Source organism: Schizophyllum commune (assembly GCF_000143185.2).
Source record: "Schizophyllum commune H4-8 unplaced genomic scaffold SCHCOscaffold_1, whole genome shotgun sequence".
In the NCBI taxonomy this organism is placed as follows: domain Eukaryota; kingdom Fungi; phylum Basidiomycota; class Agaricomycetes; order Agaricales; family Schizophyllaceae; genus Schizophyllum; species Schizophyllum commune.
In genome coordinates this window covers 875,274-899,356 of record NW_026089538.1, presented here as the reverse complement: position 1 = coordinate 899,356, position 24,083 = coordinate 875,274, and the positions used below count along the sequence as shown (strand labels likewise).

General features: G+C 58.4%; 7 protein-coding genes across 7 annotated transcripts; 3 read left to right on the top strand and 4 right to left on the bottom strand.

Annotated features, from left to right (window-relative positions):
* Window positions 1-225: 225 nt before the first annotated feature.
* On the bottom strand, window positions 226-6,668 carry SCHCODRAFT_02483354 (uncharacterized protein; the record flags this gene model as incomplete). Its single annotated transcript, XM_003036138.1, has 14 exons — window positions 226-1,106; window positions 1,157-1,292; window positions 1,342-2,017; window positions 2,071-2,389; window positions 2,439-2,625; window positions 2,674-2,754; window positions 2,806-3,063; window positions 3,117-3,287; window positions 3,343-3,447; window positions 3,495-3,607; window positions 3,658-3,991; window positions 4,046-4,303; window positions 4,453-6,408; window positions 6,459-6,668. 14 exons carry the CDS (start codon window positions 6,666-6,668, stop codon window positions 226-228), a joined length of 5,685 nt encoding a protein of 1,894 aa, XP_003036184.1.
* A 318-nt stretch (window positions 6,669-6,986) lies between these two features.
* Window positions 6,987-8,036, bottom strand: SCHCODRAFT_01198083 (NAD(P)-binding protein; the record flags this gene model as incomplete). Its single annotated transcript, XM_003036139.1, has 4 exons — window positions 6,987-7,117; window positions 7,168-7,785; window positions 7,851-7,963; window positions 8,017-8,036. The coding sequence occupies 4 exons, from the start codon at window positions 8,034-8,036 to the stop codon at window positions 6,987-6,989; spliced, it is 882 nt and encodes a 293-aa protein (XP_003036185.1).
* An 878-nt stretch (window positions 8,037-8,914) lies between these two features.
* SCHCODRAFT_02604934 (uncharacterized protein) lies at window positions 8,915-11,524 on the bottom strand. The gene is made up of 6 exons (XM_003036140.2): window positions 11,501-11,524; window positions 11,386-11,440; window positions 11,041-11,329; window positions 10,863-10,991; window positions 10,521-10,809; window positions 8,915-10,469 (listed from the first exon to the last, which is right to left on the bottom strand). Exons 3-6 carry the CDS (start codon window positions 11,259-11,261, stop codon window positions 9,210-9,212), a joined length of 1,899 nt encoding a protein of 632 aa, XP_003036186.1. The 5' UTR covers window positions 11,262-11,329; window positions 11,386-11,440; window positions 11,501-11,524; the 3' UTR covers window positions 8,915-9,209.
* A 72-nt stretch (window positions 11,525-11,596) lies between these two features.
* On the bottom strand, window positions 11,597-17,140 carry SCHCODRAFT_02523785 (transcription elongation factor Spt6). Its single transcript, XM_003036141.2, has 13 exons — window positions 16,834-17,140; window positions 16,371-16,779; window positions 16,205-16,316; window positions 15,415-16,155; window positions 15,049-15,366; window positions 14,664-14,996; window positions 14,085-14,615; window positions 13,860-14,036; window positions 12,780-13,809; window positions 12,548-12,730; window positions 12,367-12,497; window positions 12,230-12,315; window positions 11,597-12,179 (listed from the first exon to the last, which is right to left on the bottom strand). Exons 1-13 carry the CDS (start codon window positions 17,126-17,128, stop codon window positions 11,765-11,767), a joined length of 4,761 nt encoding a protein of 1,586 aa, XP_003036187.1. The 5' UTR covers window positions 17,129-17,140; the 3' UTR covers window positions 11,597-11,764.
* A 1,049-nt stretch (window positions 17,141-18,189) lies between these two features.
* SCHCODRAFT_02694702 (cytidine deaminase-like protein) lies at window positions 18,190-18,764 on the top strand (the record flags this gene model as incomplete). Its single annotated transcript, XM_003035339.2, has 2 exons — window positions 18,190-18,208; window positions 18,262-18,764. The coding sequence occupies 2 exons, from the start codon at window positions 18,190-18,192 to the stop codon at window positions 18,762-18,764; spliced, it is 522 nt and encodes a 173-aa protein (XP_003035385.2).
* A 348-nt stretch (window positions 18,765-19,112) lies between these two features.
* On the top strand, window positions 19,113-21,438 carry SCHCODRAFT_02604923 (uncharacterized protein). The gene is made up of 6 exons (XM_003035340.2): window positions 19,113-19,542; window positions 19,598-19,704; window positions 19,763-20,049; window positions 20,106-20,435; window positions 20,487-20,593; window positions 20,648-21,438. The coding sequence occupies exons 1-6, from the start codon at window positions 19,450-19,452 to the stop codon at window positions 21,296-21,298; spliced, it is 1,575 nt and encodes a 524-aa protein (XP_003035386.1). The 5' UTR covers window positions 19,113-19,449; the 3' UTR covers window positions 21,299-21,438.
* A 117-nt stretch (window positions 21,439-21,555) lies between these two features.
* Window positions 21,556-24,081, top strand: SCHCODRAFT_02604920 (uncharacterized protein). The gene is made up of 3 exons (XM_050344138.1): window positions 21,556-21,722; window positions 21,771-23,800; window positions 23,850-24,081. Exons 1-3 carry the CDS (start codon window positions 21,653-21,655, stop codon window positions 23,865-23,867), a joined length of 2,118 nt encoding a protein of 705 aa, XP_050202707.1. The 5' UTR covers window positions 21,556-21,652; the 3' UTR covers window positions 23,868-24,081.
* The last annotated feature ends 2 nt before the right edge of the window (window positions 24,082-24,083 follow it).

Sequence of the window (24,083 nt, the reverse complement as noted above, 5' to 3'; positions counted from 1 at the left end):
TCGTCTTGAGCGTATGCTCCGCTTCGTTGTTCACTCACTCACTTGCTTTACATGTCACTACCCCGTCCTCCATCATGGTTGTAATACATAGGATCCGTGTATCTATTAGTACAGGTTGTGCAGGCAGAACGCGTCATGATAGTTCGTCAGTCGGGCCCAAGGTAAACACTCCCCGTCCTTCCCTTAGCTAACTCTCCTCCTCTCTACTTCCTCCCCGTCCACCCCTCACCGCGACTTATACTTCGCCTCATTATCCATCCTCACCTCCGGGTCCAGCGTATTATGCAACCCCAGCAGCGTCTTGCTCACCGCCTCGCTCGCCCCAATCATCGGCTTCAGCACCGCGATTGGCACCGCGCGAATCACGGGCCGCACCGCGCCCTCGCTCCCCGAGCGCTCGTACATCTCCATCGGCACCGCGAGGATCGTCTGCGCTGCGGAGTGCAGGTTCCGGGACAGGCTCCGGTAGGCGCTCTGGACGCCCGCCCGTACGCCCTCGGGCTGCTCTGCGTACTTGCTGATGTGCTCCTCGTCCTCGTCGGAGGAGCTGCCTGCGAGGTCCTCGGGGGAGACGCCGGCGGGAACTTCGGCAGTGACGAAGGAGTCGGACATGCCGCCGCCACCCATGGTGACGCCCCGCCCGCCGAGGACGCCCTCGGCCTGCTCGAGGATGACCTGCGTGCCCGTGGCGAGCCGTGCGCCGAGCTTGATAGCCTCGATGGCGGTGCTCTTGACGAAGGCGGTCGTCCCGCGCTGCACGCCGCGCACGATCCGGCCGTCCTTCTTGTACTGCGCGATGGGCAGCAGGACGAGGTCCGCAACGCCAGAGCCGACGTTGACCATCGAGCGGATGGGCGCAACGCCGGATATGACGTCCACGAGCTGCGTTGCCTTCACGTCGGGCGTCCAGAGGTCGTTTAGCGTGTCGCCGAGGCGTGCCCATCCGGTTATGCCGTGCAGCGTGAGGTGGCGGAGCGTCATCTCGGCGCCGTCGAAGTGGAAGAAATTCATGAGCTCAATGGTGCGACCCTCGCGTAGCGCGCGGTAGTCGACGCGACGGGGCTTGTAATCCAGCTTGAGGTCTACAGGGAAGATCTCGGCGTGCTCTGAGGGGGGTAATGAGCAAATGCACGCATGCAAAATTTGACTGACTCACGGAAGTAGGTCTGGTCACCCTCGCCATCATCATCGGCAGTTGATTCGGGCGCATCGGAGTCCTTAAAGCTGAAGAAATGTTTCAAGAAGTCGAGCGCATCCTGGTCGACATGCAGCCGCAGCGGCAAGATCTTGGCCTACGCAAAGTCAGCAAGCACATGCAGTCTTTCAACATCGCATACTCACCCTCAACCTCGCTTCCTCCGCCGAGTTTCCCTTCACCGGCTGAACCATACGCAGCTCAATCCGCACCATATTCGAGTCCGTCTCCCGCACATTACCCCTCGCATCCGACCTGAGCTCCGTCAAGAACTTCTTCCACGTCGACGTCTTGATGTGGTCCAGGATCTCCAGGTCGCGCACCGTCGCAAACGTGCGCGACACCATGTCCTCTCCAGGCCTAAACTGGTCGACGTCCGCGTGCACGCCTTGAAGCCGGAATTCAATGGACGGGCCCTTCGCACGCGTGAGACGCTTGCCGTGGACGCGCACTGACTTCTGTTTCGGCTTTCCGGAAGGACCAGGCGCACGAAGGGATTGCCACGAGCTTTGGCTGGCGGTCTCCGGGTCCTCACGGAGCTCTTCGTCAATGGCGGCGATGAGTGCGCCAGGCTCGAGCGCGTCAAAGTCTTCGTCAAGGCCGATATGAACTGAGTTGAAGAGCACGGCGCTGACGTCGTCGGAGTCAGTCTCCTGCGTCTGCCCGTTGGCGACAAGCTGGCGAATTTTCGCAAGCCGCTTGCGCATCTCCTTGACCTCCTGCTCGATGGTCTTACGAGTTCGCGCCCAGTCGTAGCCATCGTATAGGAACAGGGTAATGTCGCCTTCGCGAATGCGGACACGCAGGGTCGTGGCACCTAGGCTGTCGATTGACTGGATTAAATTTGTGGAAAGGATCAAAGCATACAGACGTACTCGGATGACTGCGTTTGCGACTCCGGAGGCAGGGTGTCGAAGTAGTTCTCCACGATATTGATCCCTTCGGGTCGCAGCATCTTGATGGTTTCGCCACCTGCTCTGGCTATGACACCTGCTTGCGAGCCCGTAGGTGCATAGACCGGGATCTCCTCGCCCTCGTCGTCGAAGTCCTCGAGGTCATCATCGCGAAGCTCTCGGAATCCAGCGGCTGCGCCAAAGGATTCATCCAGATAGTCAGGATTGGTCGGAAGGTCATCCGCGATAAGATCAGGAGCAGGACCTAGTTCGGGCACCCGTCGATAAACCTGTTCGTCGACTAGAGCACATCAATATCTGGAGACGGCGTAGGAAAGATGTGAGCGTACTCGCAAGTGCAGACTTGCTCAAGGTTTGCTCTCCAACCATGCTCGGACGCGCCCTGACCTTCGGTGGCTTCTCAGCTTCTGGTGGCTTGAACTGCGCGGCTAAGTCTTGGAAGAAGGCACCCATCGCTGCTCCTGTATCCGCGCACAAGTGAAGCCTTAAGCCAATCCGCTCGATCATAACCTGGGCCTCCGTGAGCTTTTAACATAGCCCATCTGTATCCCTACGTACCCTGACGTCGGGGAGGCCATCAACGGTCTGAGTTGAGACGGTCAAGGCGAGGTCCCCCAGTTCCGCGATGAGGGCGTATCCAGCAGCCTAATGCCAGGATAAGTCCTGGAACATGACAAAGTAATCAAGGAAATATACCTTCCAATGCACAACGCCTCCCTGCTGATAGTGATTCTCAGACGCGTCTGCCAGGTCGTCCAGCAAGAAGAAAGCAAGGGCCGGCACGGCCAGATTGAAAGAAAACTCCGGCGAGTCTACGATCTCCGTGGAGAACTCCAAGTCTCCAAGGTGGACGACTGCTGCACCGGGATGTTTGGGACCAAGCAGTCGCAATGAGCCGTCGAGGATCTGGACAGACACCCGTGTGCGCTCGCTCGGAGGGACAGATTCAAAAGCCTGCATTGGTGGTCATTACAAAGGCATGCAGGTCACGAAAGACTCGGACTTACTCCTGGAGGTGCTTTGACAAACCTGCCGAGGTCCAGGGCCCACTGATACTCAGGGTGCGCATTGCACGTGAAGCCAAACAAATTCAGCTTGATGCGAGACTCCTTTGCACCAGTACCCGGTAGTGCTGCAGAGACGAATCGTAGATTGAGCATGGCGCGCGGTGCCTTATCCTGCGATAGTTCAGTGTTCGGCGATGGGATCTAATCATCAAGGATAATCGCATACCAGGCTTCGTGGACTTGTCATGTTCAAGAGCGAGTCCATCGCCCCTGTTGACGTGGTGTTCATGATGGCCAGCTCCATGAGGTTGACGGTGATCACGGTTTCGTCCTGAAAACAATCAGCATGCAATCGAGGTAAGCTTGTTTGTAGCATACCTTGCCCTCCGGCTTGACCTCTAACAAGACGTCCGCGTCAGAGACCTTCAAGTCGAACGGTCTTGCGCTCTCCAGCCGGCTCTCTTCTCTCGGGACCATCAAACGCACGAAAGCTACGAAAGAAGGTTAGTAACGCTTCAACACAGTTCATGCACAAAGTCACCTTCCGACATATTGAGCTTCACCACAAACTCGCTGCTTGAACTGCTGGATGCTCTATCCGTCGTGCTCGTCGCCCTCGAACCGCCGGCAAAGAAGTCGCTCCCAATCATGCTCCCGGCCTCGGTTCTGGCCTCATCCTTGCTGCCAAGTGTGCGGTCGAGGAATTGCGTCACGTCGTCCGCTAGGTACTGCAATCCATCTACCGAAGGCTTCGTTGCGTGGATGTACGCCGATGGTATATCGACCGTCAGGAGGGACCGCCCACTTTCGGCTTTTCCAAATGATATTCGGGGGCATAACGCAGGTGGACCTTCGTCTGCTTCGAAGCCCGAGGCCTGCTCGCCGGTGGGAGAAGATGCTAAGGGTCCCAGTGACAAGACGGATACGACCTTAGCATCTTGAGCGTATGTCGTCCCCACGAGAATTCGGCGACACTTTGCGCTCAAGAAAGCGTCTAGAGGTGGCGTAACCGACGTCGATGTGGCAAATCGCGCGCCCGTGGCCCGAGGAGCGTCGTCGCGATTTGAAAGGCCCACATCGTGCAAATCGAGTACCAGTGTCCCAGAGCGCGGCTGCTTTCCTGGCGGTGGTGGGCACCGTACGTGGACGCGGATGAGAGGCAACCTCACGGAAGCATTGAGGGGTGGCTCGGGCTATCACTCGAGGTCAGCACTGGGTCAATGTAGGTGAAGCTCATCTCGCGTACCTTTCTCTTCCGTTTCATAGACTTCCGCGTCTTCGGCGGCTCAGGGCGGCGCAGTCCATAATCCATCCCTAGATCCAAATCATCCAGCACCATCTTCTCCAACCTCCGCCTCTCCCGTTCGCGCTCCGATACAGCAGGCGCAGGCTTCGGCGTCGCTGGAGGCGTCTCCCCGTCCGAGTCGGACCCGTACCCTGCCTCGCCAGTTGCAGGTCGCGGCGAAGGAGTCGAAGAAGACATCTCCTCGACAAACTTCGTGATCGAATCCAAATGCAGGGCGTCCAGGTCGACGAAGAGCGACAACGGCGCGAAGGTGACGGCGACATTGCTATCGTTCTTCGCCTGCTTCTCCTTCGCGCCCAGCTGCAGAGATGCGCGCGCCATAATCGCAGAAACCTTGATGCCTTCAACCGCCTGCTTGTTCTTGTTCTTCGTCCGCCACGCCGATACGCGTGGCCCAGCATTGATCGGCCAGTTCGGCACCTCAAATATCGGCAACTCTGGTACGGCGCCAGATTGAGGGTGAATGTGGGCGGATGAGTACTGTGCAGTAGCATTTGGGTCCACGATGAGGATGGGTCGTGCCTGTTGTTCGCCTGTCATCGATGGGATGAAGGAGAATACGGACATATCCGACAAAGTGAGCGACGACGAGACAGACTTCGTGTCGATGGCCGCGGAAGCCTTGAGCGTGTCGAGGTGGAGGCGTAGGAAGCCATGGGGGAGAGATGGAGGAACCAAGGGCTTGGCGTGGAATGCGTCCAATGGTGCAGGGCCGCTAGGTAGGACCAAGAGCACTACGCCCCTCATCTCGAACTGCACTGCGATGCTTGGGAACAGAGGAGACGCTGCCGCCTTGGAGGATGACGCCGGCGCTGTTGTGGGTGCAGGAGGTGGAGATGGAGGGTGGTACGATGCCCATCGCGCCGCGCATTCTGTGATCCCACAAATCTGCCAGGCTCGGATGGCGCACGAGAGAAGACCGATTGATATCGACAACTGAAGCACCTGAGGCCCATTCTCCGTAGGCGGAGGCGTTGTCAATGTCAAGCAGATAGGTTCGGAATCGAAGCTAAGGATGGTCTCTTCTGCCGCATTGTACGAGGGTGCTGCAGGGGATTCTGCTGCAGGTGGCTCAACCTCAGCTCTGCCGGCAGGTTCTGGGACACGACCTGCGGGAAGTTCGGGTGCGAATTCGGTCTCTTCCGCTGATGGCGGCTCGTCTCTGTCGGCAGTGGACACTGCGCTCTGGTACATGCTACTCGCCACCGAGCTTGCTGGAGATGCCGGCCGTGGGGGCAGAAAGGCGAGCGACTGGGACATCATCATCTGCGTATCGTCATCCAGGGACGATGATGAGGATGCAGGTGAAGGGGAGCGTCGTCGATATAGGGAAGACGTAGGCGTACCCGAAGCCGTCGCAGGTCCTCGCAATGGCGGGGGCGGAGGTTGGAGATCGCGCACGCTGACGGACATACCCCGTATAGTCAATGTCCGTGACTGCCCTGAGGGTGCTCCCTCCTCGATGGGTGCTTGCTCCTCGGTGCGATACCGTATTTCGGGAACTGTGAGCGTGAACGCGGTATGCTCGGGTAGGACAAGCGATATCTGGACATTGGTAGCATCGAATTCGAAGCGCGCTAGCAAGCGCTCGATGAGCGATGCGAATATAGATACGCCGGCAGGGTCGTTGTCTGGGTGCACTTCCTCTTCCTCCTCCGGCGCGGACAAGAATGGATCAAACCCTCCAGGCAAGTCGTGATCAAGGTCTGGTGCATCCTGGTGGAATGATTGACGGAGGAGGGCCTCTTCGCGTGCGTTCAGTTCTTCATGGATGAAGGACTCCGCTACTGAGACCACAGAGTCTGCCAGGTTCGGAGGTTCCTGAGGTGCTGACGGAGGTCGGAAATGGAATGTGAGATGCAGTGAATCCAGTGAGAGTCCAAGTGTTGAGGTAAGTGGGTTAGGCCAAGGTATGCGAGCAGACACCTTCGCAAGAGATCCCCCTTGCAGTTCGATGGGTAAGCCCCCAATAAGCCCGTTGATTGCCTGTGGCGCTACTTCAGCACAGTGACCGTGGAACCTTGCAAGCAACGCACCTCATTATCCAGCTCCAGATCATTTACATGGACGTATCCCGAGCCAATCTGAGACTCGATCTGGTGTGCATCGAGTTGACCAGGCTTCAAGAAGTGCCCGAGCGACTTCTTGAGTACGAACGAGATGAACCGTTGCTGGATACTGCTCGTCGGCAGAGCGAAGTTGAGGGACGGGATCTCAGGCAGCCAGGAAGTGATCCATGAAGTCATATGTCCCGCTGGTCGTTGGACACGTCGAGGACGGCACACAACGTGTGGGAAGGATGCAAGGCGCGTAATGATTCCGCGCCCCCGCGCCATCATCTCCTCGCGAACACGTGAGCTCTCATAATCAGGCTGCGCCTTGCGTCCTACCATCACCACCATAGATCGCCCATACTGTCGCACCCTCGGAGAAGCCTTGCAAGTGTGAGTCTTTCCTCGATATTGTATAAACAAGACGATTGAACATCCAAAAGCCAAGATATATATGCAATACCATGAAGAACCTATGTTTATTGAGGGATGCAGGTCATGATCAACATCCATTTACGCGACGCTCGCATCGTAGTACACCTCAAGATTATCCGTCAACCCAGCTTTCTTCGGAACCCATCCCAACAGAGAACGCGCCAGGTAAGGGCGGATGATGGCAGACGACGCGATGGCCTGCTCGAAGGCTGCGAATACTGTAAGCACAATCGTCCTCTCAGTAATCCTGAGCACTCACGGTTCGTAGGCTCCTTGAATTCGTACCCGCTGGCCCCGCTCACGGCTACCAGCCTTTCCAGAAGTGCGTCCGTTGACTCCGCGATCCCGTTTGCTGCGTCAAAGACCAAGCCTCCGAGAACCGGCGCGCGCTCCGCCAGGCGCACGTACAGGTCCGCCAGGTCGTCGCAGTGAATGAGTGGCAGCTTGCCTCCAGGCGTCCCCGGCCAGATGGCCTTTCCCGCCTTTGCGCTCGCAAACAGCGCCTCCGTCAGCGAGCCCTTCTTCCCGTACAGCAGCGCCGGGCGCACGACGATGCCGTTCAGCACCTTGTCCTCCTGCACCAGCCGCTCGACGGCGGGACGCCATGCGACGAGTGCCTGCGGGGACGCGAGTGGCGTCGTGTCGCTGACAATCTCAGTGCGGCTGTCGCCGTGCACCCAGGTGCCGGAGGTGTAGATGTAAGAGAGCTTGGGGGCGCCGGCGGGGCGGAGGCGCGTAGCGGCGGCTCTAGTGGACGAGAGCATCGCCTGCGAGAGCGTGCGGACGTCCATGCCGCCAACGGCGTCGATGACGACGTCGAGCTTGGGGATCAGGTGGTGCCAGCCGTCGGAGTCGGGAGCGCAGACGATGGGGGTGACTGGGAAGTGGATGTTAGGCTGAGTACGAGTGGGAAGCGAAGGACGGTTGACAGCGACGGCTTACTCTCTTCTTTAGCCAGCAGGGTCGCTTTATCGCTCGAGCGCGTCTGACCGTAAACGTTATGGCCCGCGCGGGCGAGCGCTTGAGCGGCAGGGAAGCCGATGAAGCCAGAAGCACTGTCATGACCCAGTCAAGAGGATGTCGACATTTGCGAACGAGAAGCCCTTACCCAAGGACAAGGACGAACATGTCGATTATCGGTTTGCTGGTTGTTGGTTGTACGTTGGGGGAGGTTCAAGAGATGTAGGCCCTAGAAGCCGTATGCTCTGAGCTGAGTCCCCAACCTGCACAACCTTATATACATCGTCCTCAATTGTGGGTGGCGTGTCCTGGACCTGCTTGCGCGTCGGACTCGCAGTCCTACGGCTGCCACCCGTCCAGCCTCATGAGCTGCGTCCTTCCCCGGCACGCCCTTCGCTGCGCCCTCTGCCACCCAGCCCCGAGTCTGCAGGCACATACACCCGCTCGCAGCCCCTTCGCAGCAGCCTCAGACTACGGCCAATCGCAATCAACAATGCCATTATTCAGCCACGCACGGAGCCCAGTGGGTCGCCATTCATGCCGGACCCACACGCGTCTATTGTGGACGGATTTGGGACAGGATTGGTAAAGGTGTCAATTGGGTCTACGTGTCTATGCTCAGCAGAAGTAGACGAATGTAAGCAGGTCGTACCTCAGTTGGCACCTAACCGAGGAGAAGCAGCGCTTAGAACGTATGAACGTCGTGGTCGCACGCGCGCGGTGCAGCGGAAGGCGTCCGAGATGAGTCAGCGTCCTTCGGCGCTAAGACGTCCAGACGCGGAAGGTATTGATCTTTTCATTCTCACGACCACACTAGAGTGATCAATGTTCATCTGGCATTGACTGACTTGCGTATGCGCCTGTAGTAATCTAACAATATCCCTTAAATTCTACGACCCCTCCCCATTTCCAGCTTCAGATTACTCGCCTCTCGCCATAGACTGAATATACTGACTAGATCATTCTACCTGAGAAGGCGTTCGACTAGTTAATGCTGCTCGCAGCTTTGGCACCCACAATACCAGCGATCACGCTCAGACGATGGATGAGAGAAAGTAGTTGAATCATCTTATTCCTTCCAAGTGACATAAAGGCACGACCGAACCTCTACCCTACGAAAACAAACCACGACGGCACTCTGCGCTAGGCACCGCGTGATAAAAGTACACAGAAAATCGGTGAGTACAGGCGATGACCAGGTCGTCGATGATCAACTCGCGGACACATGCAGACACATACACGGGGGACGGAATACTGGTACAGGTAAGCCAAAAGAGTGGAAGGGGATGCGCCGCACGCTCGCGAGCGTCGACATCCGGGACGGTACCCTAGACGGGTTGCTCAAGCCTCCTTGGTCACGAACTCCTGGAGGACGGAGAGCGCCTCGTTGACCTTGCCGGCCATGGCATCGGGCGAGTCGAGCAGGGACAGGAGCTCGGCGTTGTCCATCTCGAGGAGCATGCCGGTGATCTTGCCGGCCAGGTCGGGGTGCGACGCAGCGATGCGCATGTAGATGACCTCGCCGAGCATCTGCTTCTGCTCCATGGGCGACACAGCAGCAAGCTGGGCGGCGGTGAGGGTCGGGACCTGGGGCGCAGCCGCCGCGGGCGGGACGGCACCCGGCGGGGGAGGCGGGCGAGCGGCGGCAGCGGGGGGCGGGCCACCGCGACCAGCGGGGACGCCGCGGGCAGGGGGACCGCCACGGCCGCGAGGAGCACCGCGACCACCACCGGGGTACATGCCGCCATACCCCTGCGGGGGAGGAGCCTGGCCGTAGGGCGCAGGGATGGGCATGCCCGCTACCTGGCCGTTGGCCGGCGCAGGAGGGTAGCGGGGGCGCGGGGGCATCATACCCGGCTGGCCGTACATCATGCCACGGCCTTGAGGAGGGTAACCGGGGCCAGGAGGGTAGTACATCGGGCCGTTCATGTAACCGGGCATGCCTCCAGCGGCAGCCTGGTGCATGATCTGGTTACGCTGGGCAATCTGGCTCTCGAGCTGCTGACGGCGGACCTCGCGGCGCTGGGCGTGCGAGACGTAGAGGGGCTTGCTGCCGATCATCTTGTTGTTCATCTCCGCGACAGCCTTGCTGGCCTCTTCAGGCGACGAGTAGCAGACGAAGCCGAAGCCCTTCGAGACACCCTTGTCGTCGCGCATGACCTTGGCGCTGGTGATGGTGCCAAACGGCTCGAACTCGGCACGAAGCTTCTCATCGTCGACATCATCGTCGAGGTTCTTGACGTAGAGGTTCAAGCCCTGGTACTTGCTGAGCTTCTCGAGGCGAGCCTGCTCATGGGCCTTGCGCAGCTCCTCCTCGCGCTCGGCCTTCTTCTGCGCACGCGAGACGAAGAGCTTCCTGCCGTGGAAGTCCTTGTCGTTCAAGTTGTCGACGGCCTTCTGCGCCTCTTCGTGCGTCTCGTAGTTGACGAAGCCGAAGCCCCTGCTTCTGCCCTCCTCGTCACGCTGGATGACGGAGGAGGTCACGTTGCCCTGCTCCCTGAAGAGGGCCTCAAACTCCTCGTCGGTGACCTCCGGGTCAATGTTCTTGATGTACAGGTTGGTGAACTGAGCCTTCATCTCGTCAATCTTGGACTGACGCTCCTGTATACATGTGTCAGAGTGGATATATGCGCCTCAAAGCGACTGACAAACCTTGCGGGAGATGTGATGACCGACGTAGACCTTCTTGTCGTTCAAGAGCATGCCGTTGACATTCTTGATGGCGTTCTCGGCTGCCTCGGCGGTCTCGTAGTGAACGAATCCGTAGCCCTTGGAGTTGCCGTGCTCGTCGGTCGCGACCTTGCAGGAAAGGACGTTGCCGAAAGCAGCGAACGTGTCATGAAGGGCCTTGTTGTCGATCTGTTCGTCAAGGTTCTTGATGAAGATGTTGCCCTGGCCAGTCTTGCGCAGGGCAGGGTCCCGCTGGGACCACATAATGCGGCTTCAATGATCATTAGATGATTTTTGCCGCGGAGTGATGGATATGTGGCTCACCAGGGACGGTTCTTGATGAGGGAGTAGTTGAGCTGCTCGAGAGCGCGCTCACCATCGGCGGCGTTCAGGTAGTTGACGTACGCGTAGCCAAGGGAGCGGCGCGTAACAGCGTCACGGCACACGCGGATGCTGCGGAGAGTGAGTGGCGGGCTGGTTTCTGGCAACGGCGAACACGCACCTCGCCACGGGGCCGATCATATTGAAGATCTCGAAGAGCATGGCCTCCGTCACGGTCGGGTCGAGCTCACCCACATAGAGACTGGCTGAGGGGGGAGAGCCAGCTCCAGTGCTGACAGGAGCAGAGTAGGCGGGGGCCGCCGGGGCGGGAGCGGGGGCAGGGGCGGGCGCAGCTGCCTCTGGGGCAACGGCGGCGGGAGGGGCTTCAGCGACAACGGACATATCGATGGTTGTTTTCGAAGGGAATTTAGTGTTTTCTGGTCGTTACTGCTTTATGGACTTTTCTGGGACTGTGGCGATGGTGGTCAGCGCTCGAGTGGCGGATTTAGGTTGTGAAAGGGCTCACAGAAAGACGAGATCAACCACCGAAATATAAAATTTGGGCTTTTATATCTTTTTGGCTACGAGACACGAGGAGAGTCAGTACAAGGGGAAGACGCGAGCAGGAGTGGGTGGCGAACCTTTTTGAGATGAGGGTTGGAGATAAGATGAGATGATGGGCAGCTCACTTTGTGTTTTCTCCGGCAATTGCCTTTCGGAGTTTGAACAAATCGGCTGACTAAGCAACGCAGTGACCAGGAAGGGCCCAGCCACGGGCGCTGGGTTCTCTTTTGTTGGATACAAAGGCTTGTGTAGCGCGATAGTGAAGAATATACGCAAGTCCTATGTGATACAACGACTACAGTACTGTAATGTAAGGAATAGATAGCAACATAAACCCGAATTCATTGACCCCAACCACCGCTGCCTCCACCCCATCCTCCTGCACCGCCTGCTTGCTGGAGCATAGCAGCACGCTGGGGATTCATGCCCGGCGGAACCATACCACCAGGTGGCGCAGGTGGCACTGCTCCCCACCCGCCATTGAAGCCGGGAGCAGGCGGCATAGGAGGCGCGCCGAAAGCGTTGGGTGGAGGAGCAGGTCCGCCGGGGAAGGCATTGGGTGGTGGCGGAGGTCTGGGCGTGACGCCGCCGGGGGGTGGAGGTCGAGGTGTTACACCTCCCGCGTAGGGGTTGGGTGTGCGACCGCGGCTTGTCATATGTCCTGGTGTTGCGTGTCCGCGTGCTGGGGTACGACCACCAGCACCAGGGTAGGGTGTCTTGCCACCGTTGGCAAGGTTTTGTGATTCGTGGAGATGACTGAATGTGTATGAGCACGCGGACGACAAAAATACGAGACAGGTACTCACCGGACTTTGAAAGCATCGCAAAGCTCGGAAACACCGACAGCTGCTGCATCAAAGAGATAGTACGCCTCCGGCGCGACACGAACGGGCTGATGATGTGTGTTAGTATGCTCACAAATAATCAAGCAGAGGAGACTCACCCATGACTGCACGGTAGACCCTTTGCTCGCCAAGAAGCAAAGGTTGAAGTGTCCAGGCTTTTTGCGATTCAGCGTGAACCCATACATACTACGCTTTGGGTTTGCTGCCAGCTGCTGTTTGAGGTACAGATCTGCGATGATTCATCAGACATAGCACTAGAGAAGCGGCGCAGTGACTTACGAAGCTCATCCTCGGGGCCCTTCTTGAAGCGTTCATGCGCCATGAGGTCATCGACCCGGCGTGCCATCGCCTGAACATGGTTGACGATGAGCTCGTCGAGGTCGGAGTACACATGGGTAGGGTCGACGATGAGCTGGTTGCTGACGCCCGTCCCAGCAGCGTCTGCGTTGGGTTCCATAACGTCTGCAGAAGAGGTCAGCGATTGTCGAGCTCAGCCATCTCATTCACTCACTGATGTGCTGGTACAGGCCATCGTCAACCTTCCAAGTGACCGCGAGGTGATTCGTGCCCTTCGAGGACGGGCGTATCACGACGTCGCCGCGGTTCTGGTTTTCCAGATACTCCTCCGCCTGCTTGCTGTTGAAGTTGTGGAAGTCCGGGTGCTTGACGACACGGCGCGTCTTCCGCTCCTCGGCCCGCTTCCTGCGCTCCACGATGTCTTTGTCCTTGTCCTCCCGGTTGTCGTCCCAGTGCATGTCGGGCTTGACCTTGCGGAACTGTTCGTCACCAGGGGCCAAGTCCATAGGACGGGTGGACAGCTCGAGCATCAGCGAGTCGTTGGCGATGTCGAACTTGTGCTCAATGACGACGGCGGAGACGATCTGCCCTTTCTGCAGCGCGGCGTCGATTCGCCCAGGGCGATCCGCGGCGTACTCTTCGGTAACATATGCCTCGACTCCGGAGTCTAATCTGAGCGTCGCCTTGCCGGGTTGTATGCGCATGACGGCGGCCGAAACGATAAGACCACGACGCAGCGTCTTGTACGTCTCCCCGCTCAGCATTGTCAGGACATCCCAAGCTTCCAAAAGCGGGAAAGGATCCCGATACTCGCAGAACGGGTTGACGAGCTCGCTGCGAATCATGCCGAGCGTATGCCTCTTGGGTTCGTTGTTCGCCTCGAGCAAGCTGATCGCGAAGTCCACGAGGTTGAGATCGTTGAGCTTGTTCTGCCGGTCCGGTTCCTTCATGAGGACGGAGACGACGTGCGAGGGATGGACGTCGTGGAGATCCTCTTCATCGTACTCAAGAGCGTCGGCAGCCATCTTGCGCGCGAGCTCGTAGTCTTCGGGATGTATACGCGTGTTGTCCAAGGGGTCGCTTGCCAGCTCCTCGTCGACGTCCATCATCTGCGCGCGCTTCTTGGACGCGGACGACGTCATGTCGTTGACGTTGATCCGTAGAAACCCAGCAGCATTCAAGAAGATCCTGGTTGTCAGAAGGCCTTTCTTGATGAACTGCTCCCTGTTGGTCAAGCTTCCGCCCTAAGCGAATGTCAGCGAAAGGCGCTCAGCACCGGCAAACAAGGACGTACCATCGCCGAGATCTTCTTGACCAGAGCTTGCGCTTTACGTGGACCCAGACCGCACACGAACGGTAACAAGTGCTGGTAGTACGGATCCGTCACCGCGCGATTGATATCCACGCCGACTTTATTCGTGACGTCGACCAGCCGGCGCTCGAAGGCGGTCAGCAGCTTCTCCTTAGGCACCTACAACTAGGTGAGTACATCGCCATAAGCGACAGCACGAAAACTTACCCATTGTTGCAAGTCCTCGTCGAGGGTGATGGCCGTAACATCCGAGCCCAACGCCGCAAACTCGTTGAGGGGTCCCTGAGTATAGCGCGCAAGACCCACGCAGTAGCGCGCAATCGTGGGCAACGTCGTGAACTCCTCCGCCGCCCGCCGACTATGCTGATAGATCCGCGCAACATCGTCGGGGACGTACACAACGGGCTTCGGCGCAAGGCCGCCCTGGTTGCTGTACTCCCCCAAGATCTCCTTGATACGCTGCGAGAGCTTCGTGGTCGCCATCGAAAAGCCGCCAATGACGATGACGTCCGGGTTGCGACGCCGTATGAGGTCGACGAACTCGTCGCGGGGCTGCTGGGTGTGGAAGTTCTCCAGCTGAGTGTAGTCCCGCATACGACCCTCTGAGTCGACGAACACGGCGTGGATGGGATCGCGCTGGACGTCCCCCTTGCCCCACGACACAGCGAGAACCGCAGGGACTGCACCCAACGGCGTGTCAGTATCTGTCTGCGACTTCCAAGGCGCGACGTGGATGCGCTGCAAACGACGTCAGACCGAAGTCGTTGGGTCTGAAGAGACACGCACCTCGTACAAAGCCGTCCCACACTTATTCGCCATCGCGTCCTCGATTTCCTCCCGCAGATAGTCGCGCACCCACTTCCGCCCAGCAGGGATGAGGTGCTGCTCGACTGCGTCGTGAACAGCCTGCCGCCGCTCCGCGTTCCACAATTTTGAGGACTCGCCGAACGCATCTGACGTGCAAGCATCGTTGAGCAGGTCCTCAAACTGTTGCTGGGCGAGCGGTGAGAGCGATATGGAAACCGTGACCAAGTGCTCAGATTCAGCGGCGAGGATCTGAAGGAACTGTGGCGTGTCCAAGAACTCGGTAATCGGCTTGTCCAACAGGTACTTGAAGGCCTGGAAAGCGTCTCGATACGTTGCTGTACAGACAAGATGATAGAAGACTCACATAGAAAGGATGCGTCACGTCAATCTTCGTAATACCTCGCTCGGTCGGACTGACGCTGAAGACGGCAGAACTCTTGAAGACGTCGCGAATGGCCTGGCGCAGATTAGGGTCCTTGCCAAGCTCCGTCGACAAGATCAAGCGCGCTTGAGCGAGCAGCTCTTCAGGCGACTTCGCTTTGGTGGGATCGGGGTCGATGTGCTGCTCCGCGTAAGCAAGGGGTGTTTGCTCGAACTCTTCGATGAAGTGCACGGGCTTTCCATCCTTCTTCGACACCGCGTGGAAGTTCTCGACGATCTGGCTGGCAGTGAGGCCAAAGCCCTGCATAGATGTTAGTAATTGGAATGAATAGAGACGGGGTGCACGTACATGCGCGACCCGGCTAGCGATGCTGTTCTTCGCCACCTCGTATGCGGATATTCGACTCGGGCGCTTGTGTTTCTTTGCCTCAATCTGCTCCTCGTTGTCGTCGTGGAAGCGGAAGGTGTCCGCGTCCTGCTTCTTGTCCTTGTACTTCATCATGAGCCACTCGGTTGCGTCGGCGATAGACTCCACGCTCTCCAGTTTCGGGAAGATTTCCGTGTCGTAGTAGTCGTCCTCTACCTTCAAGCGCGCATATGACGCAGTGAGTGACCGCTTCCGTTCTAAGAGTGCGCGGAATTTCTGCCCTAGCGTGTAGATGCGCCATAGATCGTCCAACGACAGCAGCCCGAACATCGCCGCCTCATCCTGATTCGATTCCCTGGCCTTTGCCGCATCGAAGTGGATGATGTGGTCCCGCTTGTGCGTCCAGATGTACGGGACCTCGTAGCCGGACACGAACATCGCGCGAATAGCATACGTGACGGCCATGATCAGCGACCCGGCGAGCTCCCTGTGTTTCGCATACTGGCCGAAATAGGTGTTGTTGATCTCGTTGGAGATGCGCTGGGTGACCCAGAGGGCAGCGGCTTGCACGTCAGACTCGGAAAAGGGCTCCGGCATTATCACCGCAGACGAGCCGGAAAGCCCAGAGGAAGTGAGCTGCATGCGCTCTGGAATGTCTTGAGCGCGAATGAGGTCATCGTCCTCGGTGAGCAGTCTGTTGCGAATTTCTGATGGCTCAAAGACCTGCAAAAGGGAATAAGCTCGAGTTCATGACAGCAATGGTGGGACGCACGTCCTGGTAGCGGGTCTCCGGCTGCTCTGTTGGCTCCGCAATCTCCTCGTCCGCCTCTAGAGCCCAATCATAATCGTCTCCGCCAAATATATCGTGCATCTCGTCGAGGGCGCTTTCATGGATATGTCAGTAGACGGATCGCAACGCCTTGCGCAGAACAACGCACCCAGCGTCGATACCCGCCAGCTGTGGCAATGCGCTCCTGACGCGCCTCCGCCGCTCCGCTTCTTGTCTGCGACGCTCCTCCCTGCGCTCCTGACGCGTTTCCTCGTCCATGGCGCCATCCTCCTCTTCGTCGTAGTCGATGAAGTCGTCGGAGCCGTATTCCTCGTCGTCGTCCCGGCCTCGATCGTCGTCAAAGATAGCTTGCACGTCGCCAGGTTTTGGGAGCGCAATGTCGTCGTCGAGGTCATCGTCCGAATCAATGACGTTCTTGCGTCTGCGCGAGCCAGCGGGAGGGGATTCTGAGTCTCGACCGCGACGGAGGCGAGTCAAATTATTGCGTCGGAAAGACGTGCCCGTATTTTCTTCAAGGAGCTCCAAGTCATCCTCCTCAAGTGCCTCCTCCTCTTCCCCTGCGCCAATCGGTCAATTTGACAAGTCGCGAACAATGAAGAATGGGGACGCACGACGCCTGTGCCGGTGCTTCTTCTTGCGGCGCTTGCTCCGCCGTTCGCGTCGCGCTTCTTCCTCGTCTTCCTCTTCCTCCTCGTCCTCGTCCACAATAAAGCCTTGACGAATTCTCCGTTCCTCTTCCTCGTCGTCTTCCCCTTCTTCCGAGCTGTCATCGTCTGCGCCTGGCATCACAACATCGCCTTCCGCATCTTCGTCTTCAGGGGGCGGCTCCTGCTGTTCTGCGTCCTGCATGGGGACGTCCTCCCCGACAGGTTCCGGTGCATATTCTGCAGGCGGCGGCGAGCTCATGATGGCGGCGGCGAGCAACCTGAACAATGCGAGCCAGTGCCGTCAATGGATGCTGACTAATGCAGCGCCACATATTCCACGTGAGGTTCGGCAACGCCCGTGAATGCTCAGGTTCTCACACCTTCGTCCCTTCCCCGAACCGCTTGTCAGAACCTGGCTTTTGCGTTAACGAGGACTAAAATTGCTCTGTCAGCCATGGAAGCTCATTAGGGTGGTAACTCACATGAGACTTATTCTGCATACAGTGGCGATCTGGCTGTGTTAGAAGGCCTGTCCGGTGCTCCTCACCATACCTAGGGATTCGAGGTCTGGCCCATCATTTACGACGAACTCAACAGTACATGCGTCTCCCTAACGCTTCAGAGGCGCCAAGTTCCCTCTTTCAGAGGGAAACAGACAAACATGGTAAACCAATGTCTGACCATAAGCCTAACCGTCTGAGTGTCAATAATGTGAAGTACCTGGCCGTCTAGATGTGTTTCAAGAACGTATACATGCGTATACCGAGATCCTTCCACTTGTGCCGCGCAACAATCCACATCCACCGTGTTTTCCCACTGCCTAGTCTCTCTTGGCAGTGACCTACTTCAGCTTCAGCGCGATATCTGTTTTCTTATACGAGACTTGATGGGGAGGTTGCGTCGGTGGTTATCGTGCATGTGAGGTATGAGTGTTATAATGTTCAGAATTTTTAGAAACGAAGCTGTAGTGTGTCAAGCCAAAATTGTGCATGCAGTAGCGAGCGGAGGTGTATTGCTCAGATTCTGGTGGAAAAAAGAATGACGGCCATGCTTTCACACCGCGAATCAGCCTAGGGAAAGTTCCAACTGTCTGAGGGGGTATAGTTGGCTTCTATCTACCGCTCTGAACCCTCGGATGGCCATGGAAAGTGATGAGGGAGGATTAGAAAGCGCCACCTACGTCGTTCGAGGAAGGCAAGTCGGTCCGGGATTTCCGCCCGACCGCCGGATTGCCGGGCATCAAAAACGTGAAGTTCGACTTTTCAGCCGTGACGCGCTACGTTACTTGTGCGCTGCAAAGCCCTTGCCTTTCTGCGAAATATGTCTGCAGATCCTCAGGGTGAGCTTACAGCTCGCATGCGTGAATAGCTTGGTATTGACTCTTTTTGCCAGATCTAAACCTTATGCGCCTCGCCCTCGCTGAAGCGGCTCGGTGCGAGCCTACACCTACCGCATTCTGTGTTGGATGCGTCCTGGCGTACAGGGACCCATCCAACAGTGAGCCTGCAGTACTTTCCACTGGCTACTCGAGAGAACTTCCGGGCAATACCCATGCGGAGGCCAACGCCTTGACGAAACTTTGCGCCCTGACTCCGGCGGAAGTTGCGGCGCGCCTACCATCGTTCGACCCCTCCAAGGCGTCAGTCGACGACATTCTGCGACAAGTAGACGTATACACGACCTTAGAACCTTGCTCAATCCGCACATCCGGCCTCGCGCCCTGCGCGGACGCGCTCATCGCTGCTGGCGTGCGGCGCTGCTTCATCGGGGTCGGCGAGCCGGACGACTTCGTACAGTGCGAGGGCGCGCGCAAGCTGAAGGACGCCGGAGTCGAGATCGTATGGCTGAAGGGAATGGAAGAGGAATGCCTGTCCGCAGCGCGCCGGGGCCATTGAAATGGCGAGATGTAAAATCACACGAAGTGTATGTACCGTCTGGTTCCGGTCTCCATCCGCGCGGTGGAAGTTTGCTGGCTGATTTGTAGGCCCCTTGCGCTTGGCTATGACAGGGAAGGTCGGGGTTGAGCCGCCGTTGGCGGTGGGGGGAGTACCAAAAGTTCGTCATTGTGCCCCATCAGACGGCTTTTCCAACTGAATGACAGCCAGGGTCCCCGCACCGTCTCCTCCCATCTAGAACGTCGGGGAGCGTGCCCGCGCGCGGCCCATTCGCACCCTCCCGGCCGAGGGAGGCGCAGGCGCACGCGATGCGCGGGTTATCGCTATCTAATCTGATTTGCAACTGTGTTATCCGATATGATGCGATCTAATCAGATGACACGATCTTGTGCGCCGCCCGTCAGCGCTGCCCACTCGCTTCAGAATTCGTACGTTCCTTGCGCGCACACTTTCATCCTCCCGATCCCGGAACAGGCGTGCCGATTTTCCACGACCGGCTCCACTCTAGATCTCGCAAAATATCGCGAGGACCGCATGTCTCGTTCCATGCACGCCTCTTGGCGGGACTGATATAAAAGCACCGTCTGCCCCTAACCCGCCGGCTCTCTCTCACTCCCCCATCTGGTCCCCCGCTTCCCGCCAAGCACATCACCGCCTATCCTCCCTTCCTTTTGCCTGCTCGCCCATGTCGGAAGTCTACGATCTCATTGGCCTCGGATACGGCCCCGCCAACGTCGCCATCGGCGGTGCGCTCGTCGAGAGATGGGAGAAGGACAAGGTGCCGTGCCCGCCGTTCGTCGCTCCCCATCGCCGACTTACCTCCACCCCGCCAGACGGCTCCCCAGCCCAGCACGATTAAGAAGGTCCTCTTCATCGAGAAGCAGGACAAGTTCCGGTGGCATCCTGGCATGCTGCTGCCCGACGCGCGCATGCAGATTAGGTGCGTTCCTATTCATGCAGAGTTTATCTTCGTCATCTGATCACCCGCCGTATTCTAGCTACCTCAAAGACCTGGCCACGCTCCGGAACCCGTCCTCGCCCATCACCTTCCTCTCTTATCTGCACGCCCACGGCCGTCTGCTGAACTTCATCAACCGCGGCTGCATCATCCCGACGCGGAAGGAGTTCGCGGACTACCTCGGCTGGGTCGCGCAGTACGTCCAGGATCGCGGCGTCGAAGTCAAGTACGGGCACGAGGTCATCGGTTTGGAGGAGGCGCCTGATGGCCTCATCGACGTGCGCGTTCGCTCCGTCGCGACGGGCGAGACAATCGTCTTCAAAGCCAGTACGTCACTCCGCCTCCTCAATTTTACTTCCGCGGAGACTGATCGTGTTTTTCAGAGGATGTGGTGATCTCCCCAGGCGGCTCGCCGCGTCTCCCCGACTGCGTCAAGCCCGTCTTCGACCACCCGAACATCATCCACAGCTCGTCGTACATGGCTGACATCAACAACATCCTTGGTAGGCTGAAGGAGCAGGGCGAGCGTCCGCTCACCATCGGTGTCATCGGTGCGGGCCAGTCAGCCGCGGAGATCCTGCTGGAGCTTCGCAATCGCCTGAGCTCCATTCCGTCTGGCTCTGGTCGTCATCAGGTCAAGATGGTTATGCGCCGCGGCGCCCTGCGCCCCAGTGACGATAGCCCCTTCACGAATGAAATCTTCGATCCTGAGTGTCAGTCAAGCCGTTTACTGCATTTGTGATGATCTCTGACGTGTCCAACAGCCACGGGAGCATGGTACGAGACTTCGAACCCCGAGATTCGCAAGTCTCGCCTGCAGGAGTACAAAAGCACGAACTACAGTGTCGTCAACCCGCGCACCCTCGATTCGGTAAGCTTCCGCGGCGTTCGCAGGTTACCTGCCATTCCTGACACTAGCATACAGGTTTACGACGCGGTCTATGATCAAAAGGTGGACGACGCCATTGCGGCGCGTCCGAACGGCGTCCAGGCGACGAGCCCGCGCGTGACGCTGCTTCCCTACTCGCACATCCTCTCCCTCAACACGCCACCCTCCGCCCCTCTGTCGCTCGTCATCCAGCACACCATCTCGCGTACCGTCAGCGAAGAGTCTTTTGACGCGATCATCTGCGCGACCGGATACCAGCGCTCAGGATGGGTGGACTTGCTCAAGGCGTCCGGACTCGGCAAGCGCTTCGGGCTCGATGCGAGCGCTGAGGCCGTACAGCTGATGCCCTCGTCTTCCATCGCGACCTCGCCGCTTACCTCGCCGACTTCGCCACCCGGCCTCGCGACGTCCTCCATCTCCTCTCCGAGCAGCAGCGCGGGTCCGAGCACGCCTGTCATGAGCGCGTCGACGTTCCTCGATGCCGACATGCAGCCGCGCAAGATGTACATCTCGCGGAATTACCGTCTCTTGCCGGTGGAGGAGCAGGGGAAGGAGCAGGGCAAGAGCGCGTTCCAGGGACGCATCTATTTGCAGGGTGTCGAGGAGGCGACGCACGGGTTGAGCGATTCGCTGCTGAGTGTGTTGGGTGTGCGCGCGGGGGAGGTTGTGGGTGACATGTACGCGTGAGCGGGTAGGCCGTTCACACACTATCAAATGTATATTCTGGACTAGCTATAATGGCGTATATATTGGGTCTATATTCTCTACACACCTAAAACAGAGAGAGTTCCTTGCCACTGTATACTTGGACGAGTTTGGATGCTGCTCTGATCTGCATGACCACCGCAAACGGCGACGGGGAAATTGGTTCCGCGAATAAGCACCGGTCCGGGGTCCGAAGGGCTCCCTCCGCATCGCGCCCACTGATCAGCACATGTGGCCGGCTTGCCATCTCCCACGACGGACGTAACTCGTGGTAGCGGCAAGCGACACAAATTTCTCTCCCTCGCCTTTCTCCATCTCCCACCAGCGATACTCAGGATGGACTTTAAGAGCGAGATGACTGACAGCGACGGCGAGATTGCCCAGACGCCACTGGAACTCCAGATGGGTGAGTGCTGATCTCACGCATAGGCGCTTTGTGTTGAATTTCCCCCAGCGATGGGCGAGGCCCTCGAGCACCAGTATGAAGCTGAGGAGCTTCACAAGATAGATGGTGTCCATCCCTCGCCCACGCCTGGTGCGCTTACCTTGTACCGGATGCGCCACCCGAAGGCGAAACAAGGCGCCAGGTCGACCGATGTTCGCATCGAGCTCACGCGCCAGGAGCGCCTCGATCTCTGCGCTACCATCTTTGAAGAGGGCAAGCGATACCACCATGACACCTTCTCCGCTCGCGACGTGGACCCCCTCCCCCTCGGTCGCAGCCCCGCGTACATCAGCCCGTCTACCAAGTTCCGCATGCTGGAGGCGATCTCGTCCGCGGAAACGCATCTCAGGCTTGTCGACTCCTACAACTTCACCGGGCTGCCCTCCCACCTCGCCATCTACCTTGCGCAGCACCGCCAGGCGGTCGAAGCGTACATCGACCGCCGCCGACACCACTTGGCGCCTATCCGCGCGCTCCCCGTCGAGATCCTCCTGCAGATATTCACCCTCGCACGCGCGACCCTCGGTACCCGCAATGCTAGCCTCATCAATGATACCTCCCAAGCGCTACCCTTCGCCCGCGTCTGCCGCCACTGGCGCGACGTCTGTCTACACAATGGCAGCCTCTGGTCCTCTATCGACCTGCACGTCCCCGATCTTGTCAAAGGGATGACATTCGGGAACGAGCGGGTAGACAGGATGCATTCTATGGCCCGCCGGCAGGATGGCCTGTTCAACGTCATTCACGAGGACGTGCACTTGAAGCCCGGGGTCGAGGATCAGCGTGGCTGGGCCACAATATACCGCGCTGAACTCCTTCTGGGAATTCACCTCTGTTACTCCGGTTCTTCACCGCTTACGATCCGCCTTAGTGGCGACTTGCCTAGTCATGGGCAGAAGGCGGAGCTCAGCGATACCTTGAAGCGACTGTCGACCTTGATGGCGCGCCTTGCTGAACACTCTTTGCGATGGCGAAATGTGAGCATTGATGGTACGCTGCTGGACTGCCTTCCGATAGCTCGTGGACCGTTCCCTGCTCTCGAGTCTTTGAGGCTAGGCCGGGTATCGTGGCGCGATCATAATTTCTCGAAACCATTCTTGAGCGCGAACAAACTGCGCTCCTTTGCAGGAGTCACATTGTTCCCTCCAGGTATAGGTATCCCATGGGCTCAGCTGCACGATATACGGCTCGAAGGTGGCATCAACCCGATTTTGGAAACCTTGGCCGTCTGCGACAATCTCAAGGTATGCACGATCGCGAGGGTGAATAAACGCTTCTCTGGATACCCCCTACCGGAGCGCACGCCGGCACTCGATATTCACACCTTGCGCTTCGTACAAGCGCGCTCGCCCGAAGAGGGCAACCCGGACGCCCTCAGCATGATGTTCCAAGTCCTGCGCCTCCCCCACCTAGAGACCCTCGAGGTCCACACGAGCGAGATACCCGGTAAACGCTTTCGCTGGTGTCCCGATGAACTGGCGGACATGCTCGGCGCGTCGCAGTGCTTGATTACGCGCCTCGCGCTCACCGGCGTCTCAGTTACGCTGGACGAGCTCTGCGACCTCTCCTTCCACATGCCGACGCTCGAGACGCTCAGCCTCGTTGAGTATCGGCACGACGACAAGCGGCTCATCGACGAGGACTTCTTCGCGCGCATGGCGGATGTCAAGTTCCCCAAGCTGCGCCACCTGGAGCTCGATGGGCGCATGCGCGTGCAGGACGACAATGTCATCCCGGCGATGGTCGAGGCGCGCGCCCTGCGCGCGCGGCTGATGCCACAGGCGTTCTGCGCGCTTGAAAGCTTCAGCATCATGCTCCGGCGGCGGTACGCTCTGCATCGGCGTGCGCTGGTGCGCCTGCATGCTGCGCTGCGAGACGGCTTCTTCGAACGGTGGGCTCCTCCGCCATCTCTGTACCAGCGACCTGTGATGTCGAATCATGATCCTGTTGCGGTGGCGAGCACGGCACAGGCGCGGCGTGTGCGTCTGATTGACGCGCTCGAGGACTTTAGCGCTACGGATGATGAAGAGGACAGTCAGGTATGGCATATGAGACTGCAACGGCCTTGTTTGCTGACGCTTTGATCAGGAAGTCGAGATCGCGTAGGCATGGCCATGGGCTCAGGTCGCTAGAGCTTGCCAGCATCACTCGTGTGTAATAGGTGCAGATCCATCTTTGATTAAGGACCTTCTCCCGGCTTGTTATACACGGTATACCCACCCTTGTTCCTTCCGCTATACGCGTTGCTCGGACTTGCTACTGTTGTACCTGTAATGTAAGATTAGATGGATCTTCCTGGAATAGTTGTTTGTGATGGACTTC

Excerpts from the sequence above, each read along its gene's own strand:
- SCHCODRAFT_02604934 (XM_003036140.2), bottom strand. The coding sequence starts at position 11,261 with ATGTCCGTTGTCGCTGAAGCCCCTCCCGCCGCCGTTGCCCCAGAGGCA. Across the intron at positions 10,992-11,040 it reads ATGATCGGCCCCGTGGCGAG|CATCCGCGTGTGCCGTGACG; the intron begins GTGCGTGTTCGC and ends CACTCTCCGCAG. Across the intron at positions 10,470-10,520 it reads GTCATCACATCTCCCGCAAG|GAGCGTCAGTCCAAGATTGA; the intron begins GTTTGTCAGTCG and ends ACATGTATACAG.
- SCHCODRAFT_02523785 (XM_003036141.2), bottom strand. The coding sequence starts at position 17,128 with ATGAGCTCGCCGCCGCCTGCAGAATATGCACCGGAACCTGTCGGGGAG. Across the intron at positions 16,780-16,833 it reads GAAGCACCGGCACAGGCGTC|GGGAAGAGGAGGAGGCACTT; the intron begins GTGCGTCCCCAT and ends CGATTGGCGCAG. Across the intron at positions 14,616-14,663 it reads GTGGGACGGCTTTGTACGAG|CGCATCCACGTCGCGCCTTG; the intron begins GTGCGTGTCTCT and ends CGTCGTTTGCAG.
- SCHCODRAFT_02604923 (XM_003035340.2), top strand. The coding sequence starts at position 19,450 with ATGTCGGAAGTCTACGATCTCATTGGCCTCGGATACGGCCCCGCCAAC. Across the intron at positions 19,543-19,597 it reads AGAGATGGGAGAAGGACAAG|ACGGCTCCCCAGCCCAGCAC; the intron begins GTGCCGTGCCCG and ends CCACCCCGCCAG. Across the intron at positions 20,436-20,486 it reads TGAAATCTTCGATCCTGAGT|CCACGGGAGCATGGTACGAG; the intron begins GTCAGTCAAGCC and ends CGTGTCCAACAG.
- SCHCODRAFT_02604920 (XM_050344138.1), top strand. The coding sequence starts at position 21,653 with ATGGACTTTAAGAGCGAGATGACTGACAGCGACGGCGAGATTGCCCAG. Across the intron at positions 21,723-21,770 it reads GCCACTGGAACTCCAGATGG|CGATGGGCGAGGCCCTCGAG; the intron begins GTGAGTGCTGAT and ends AATTTCCCCCAG.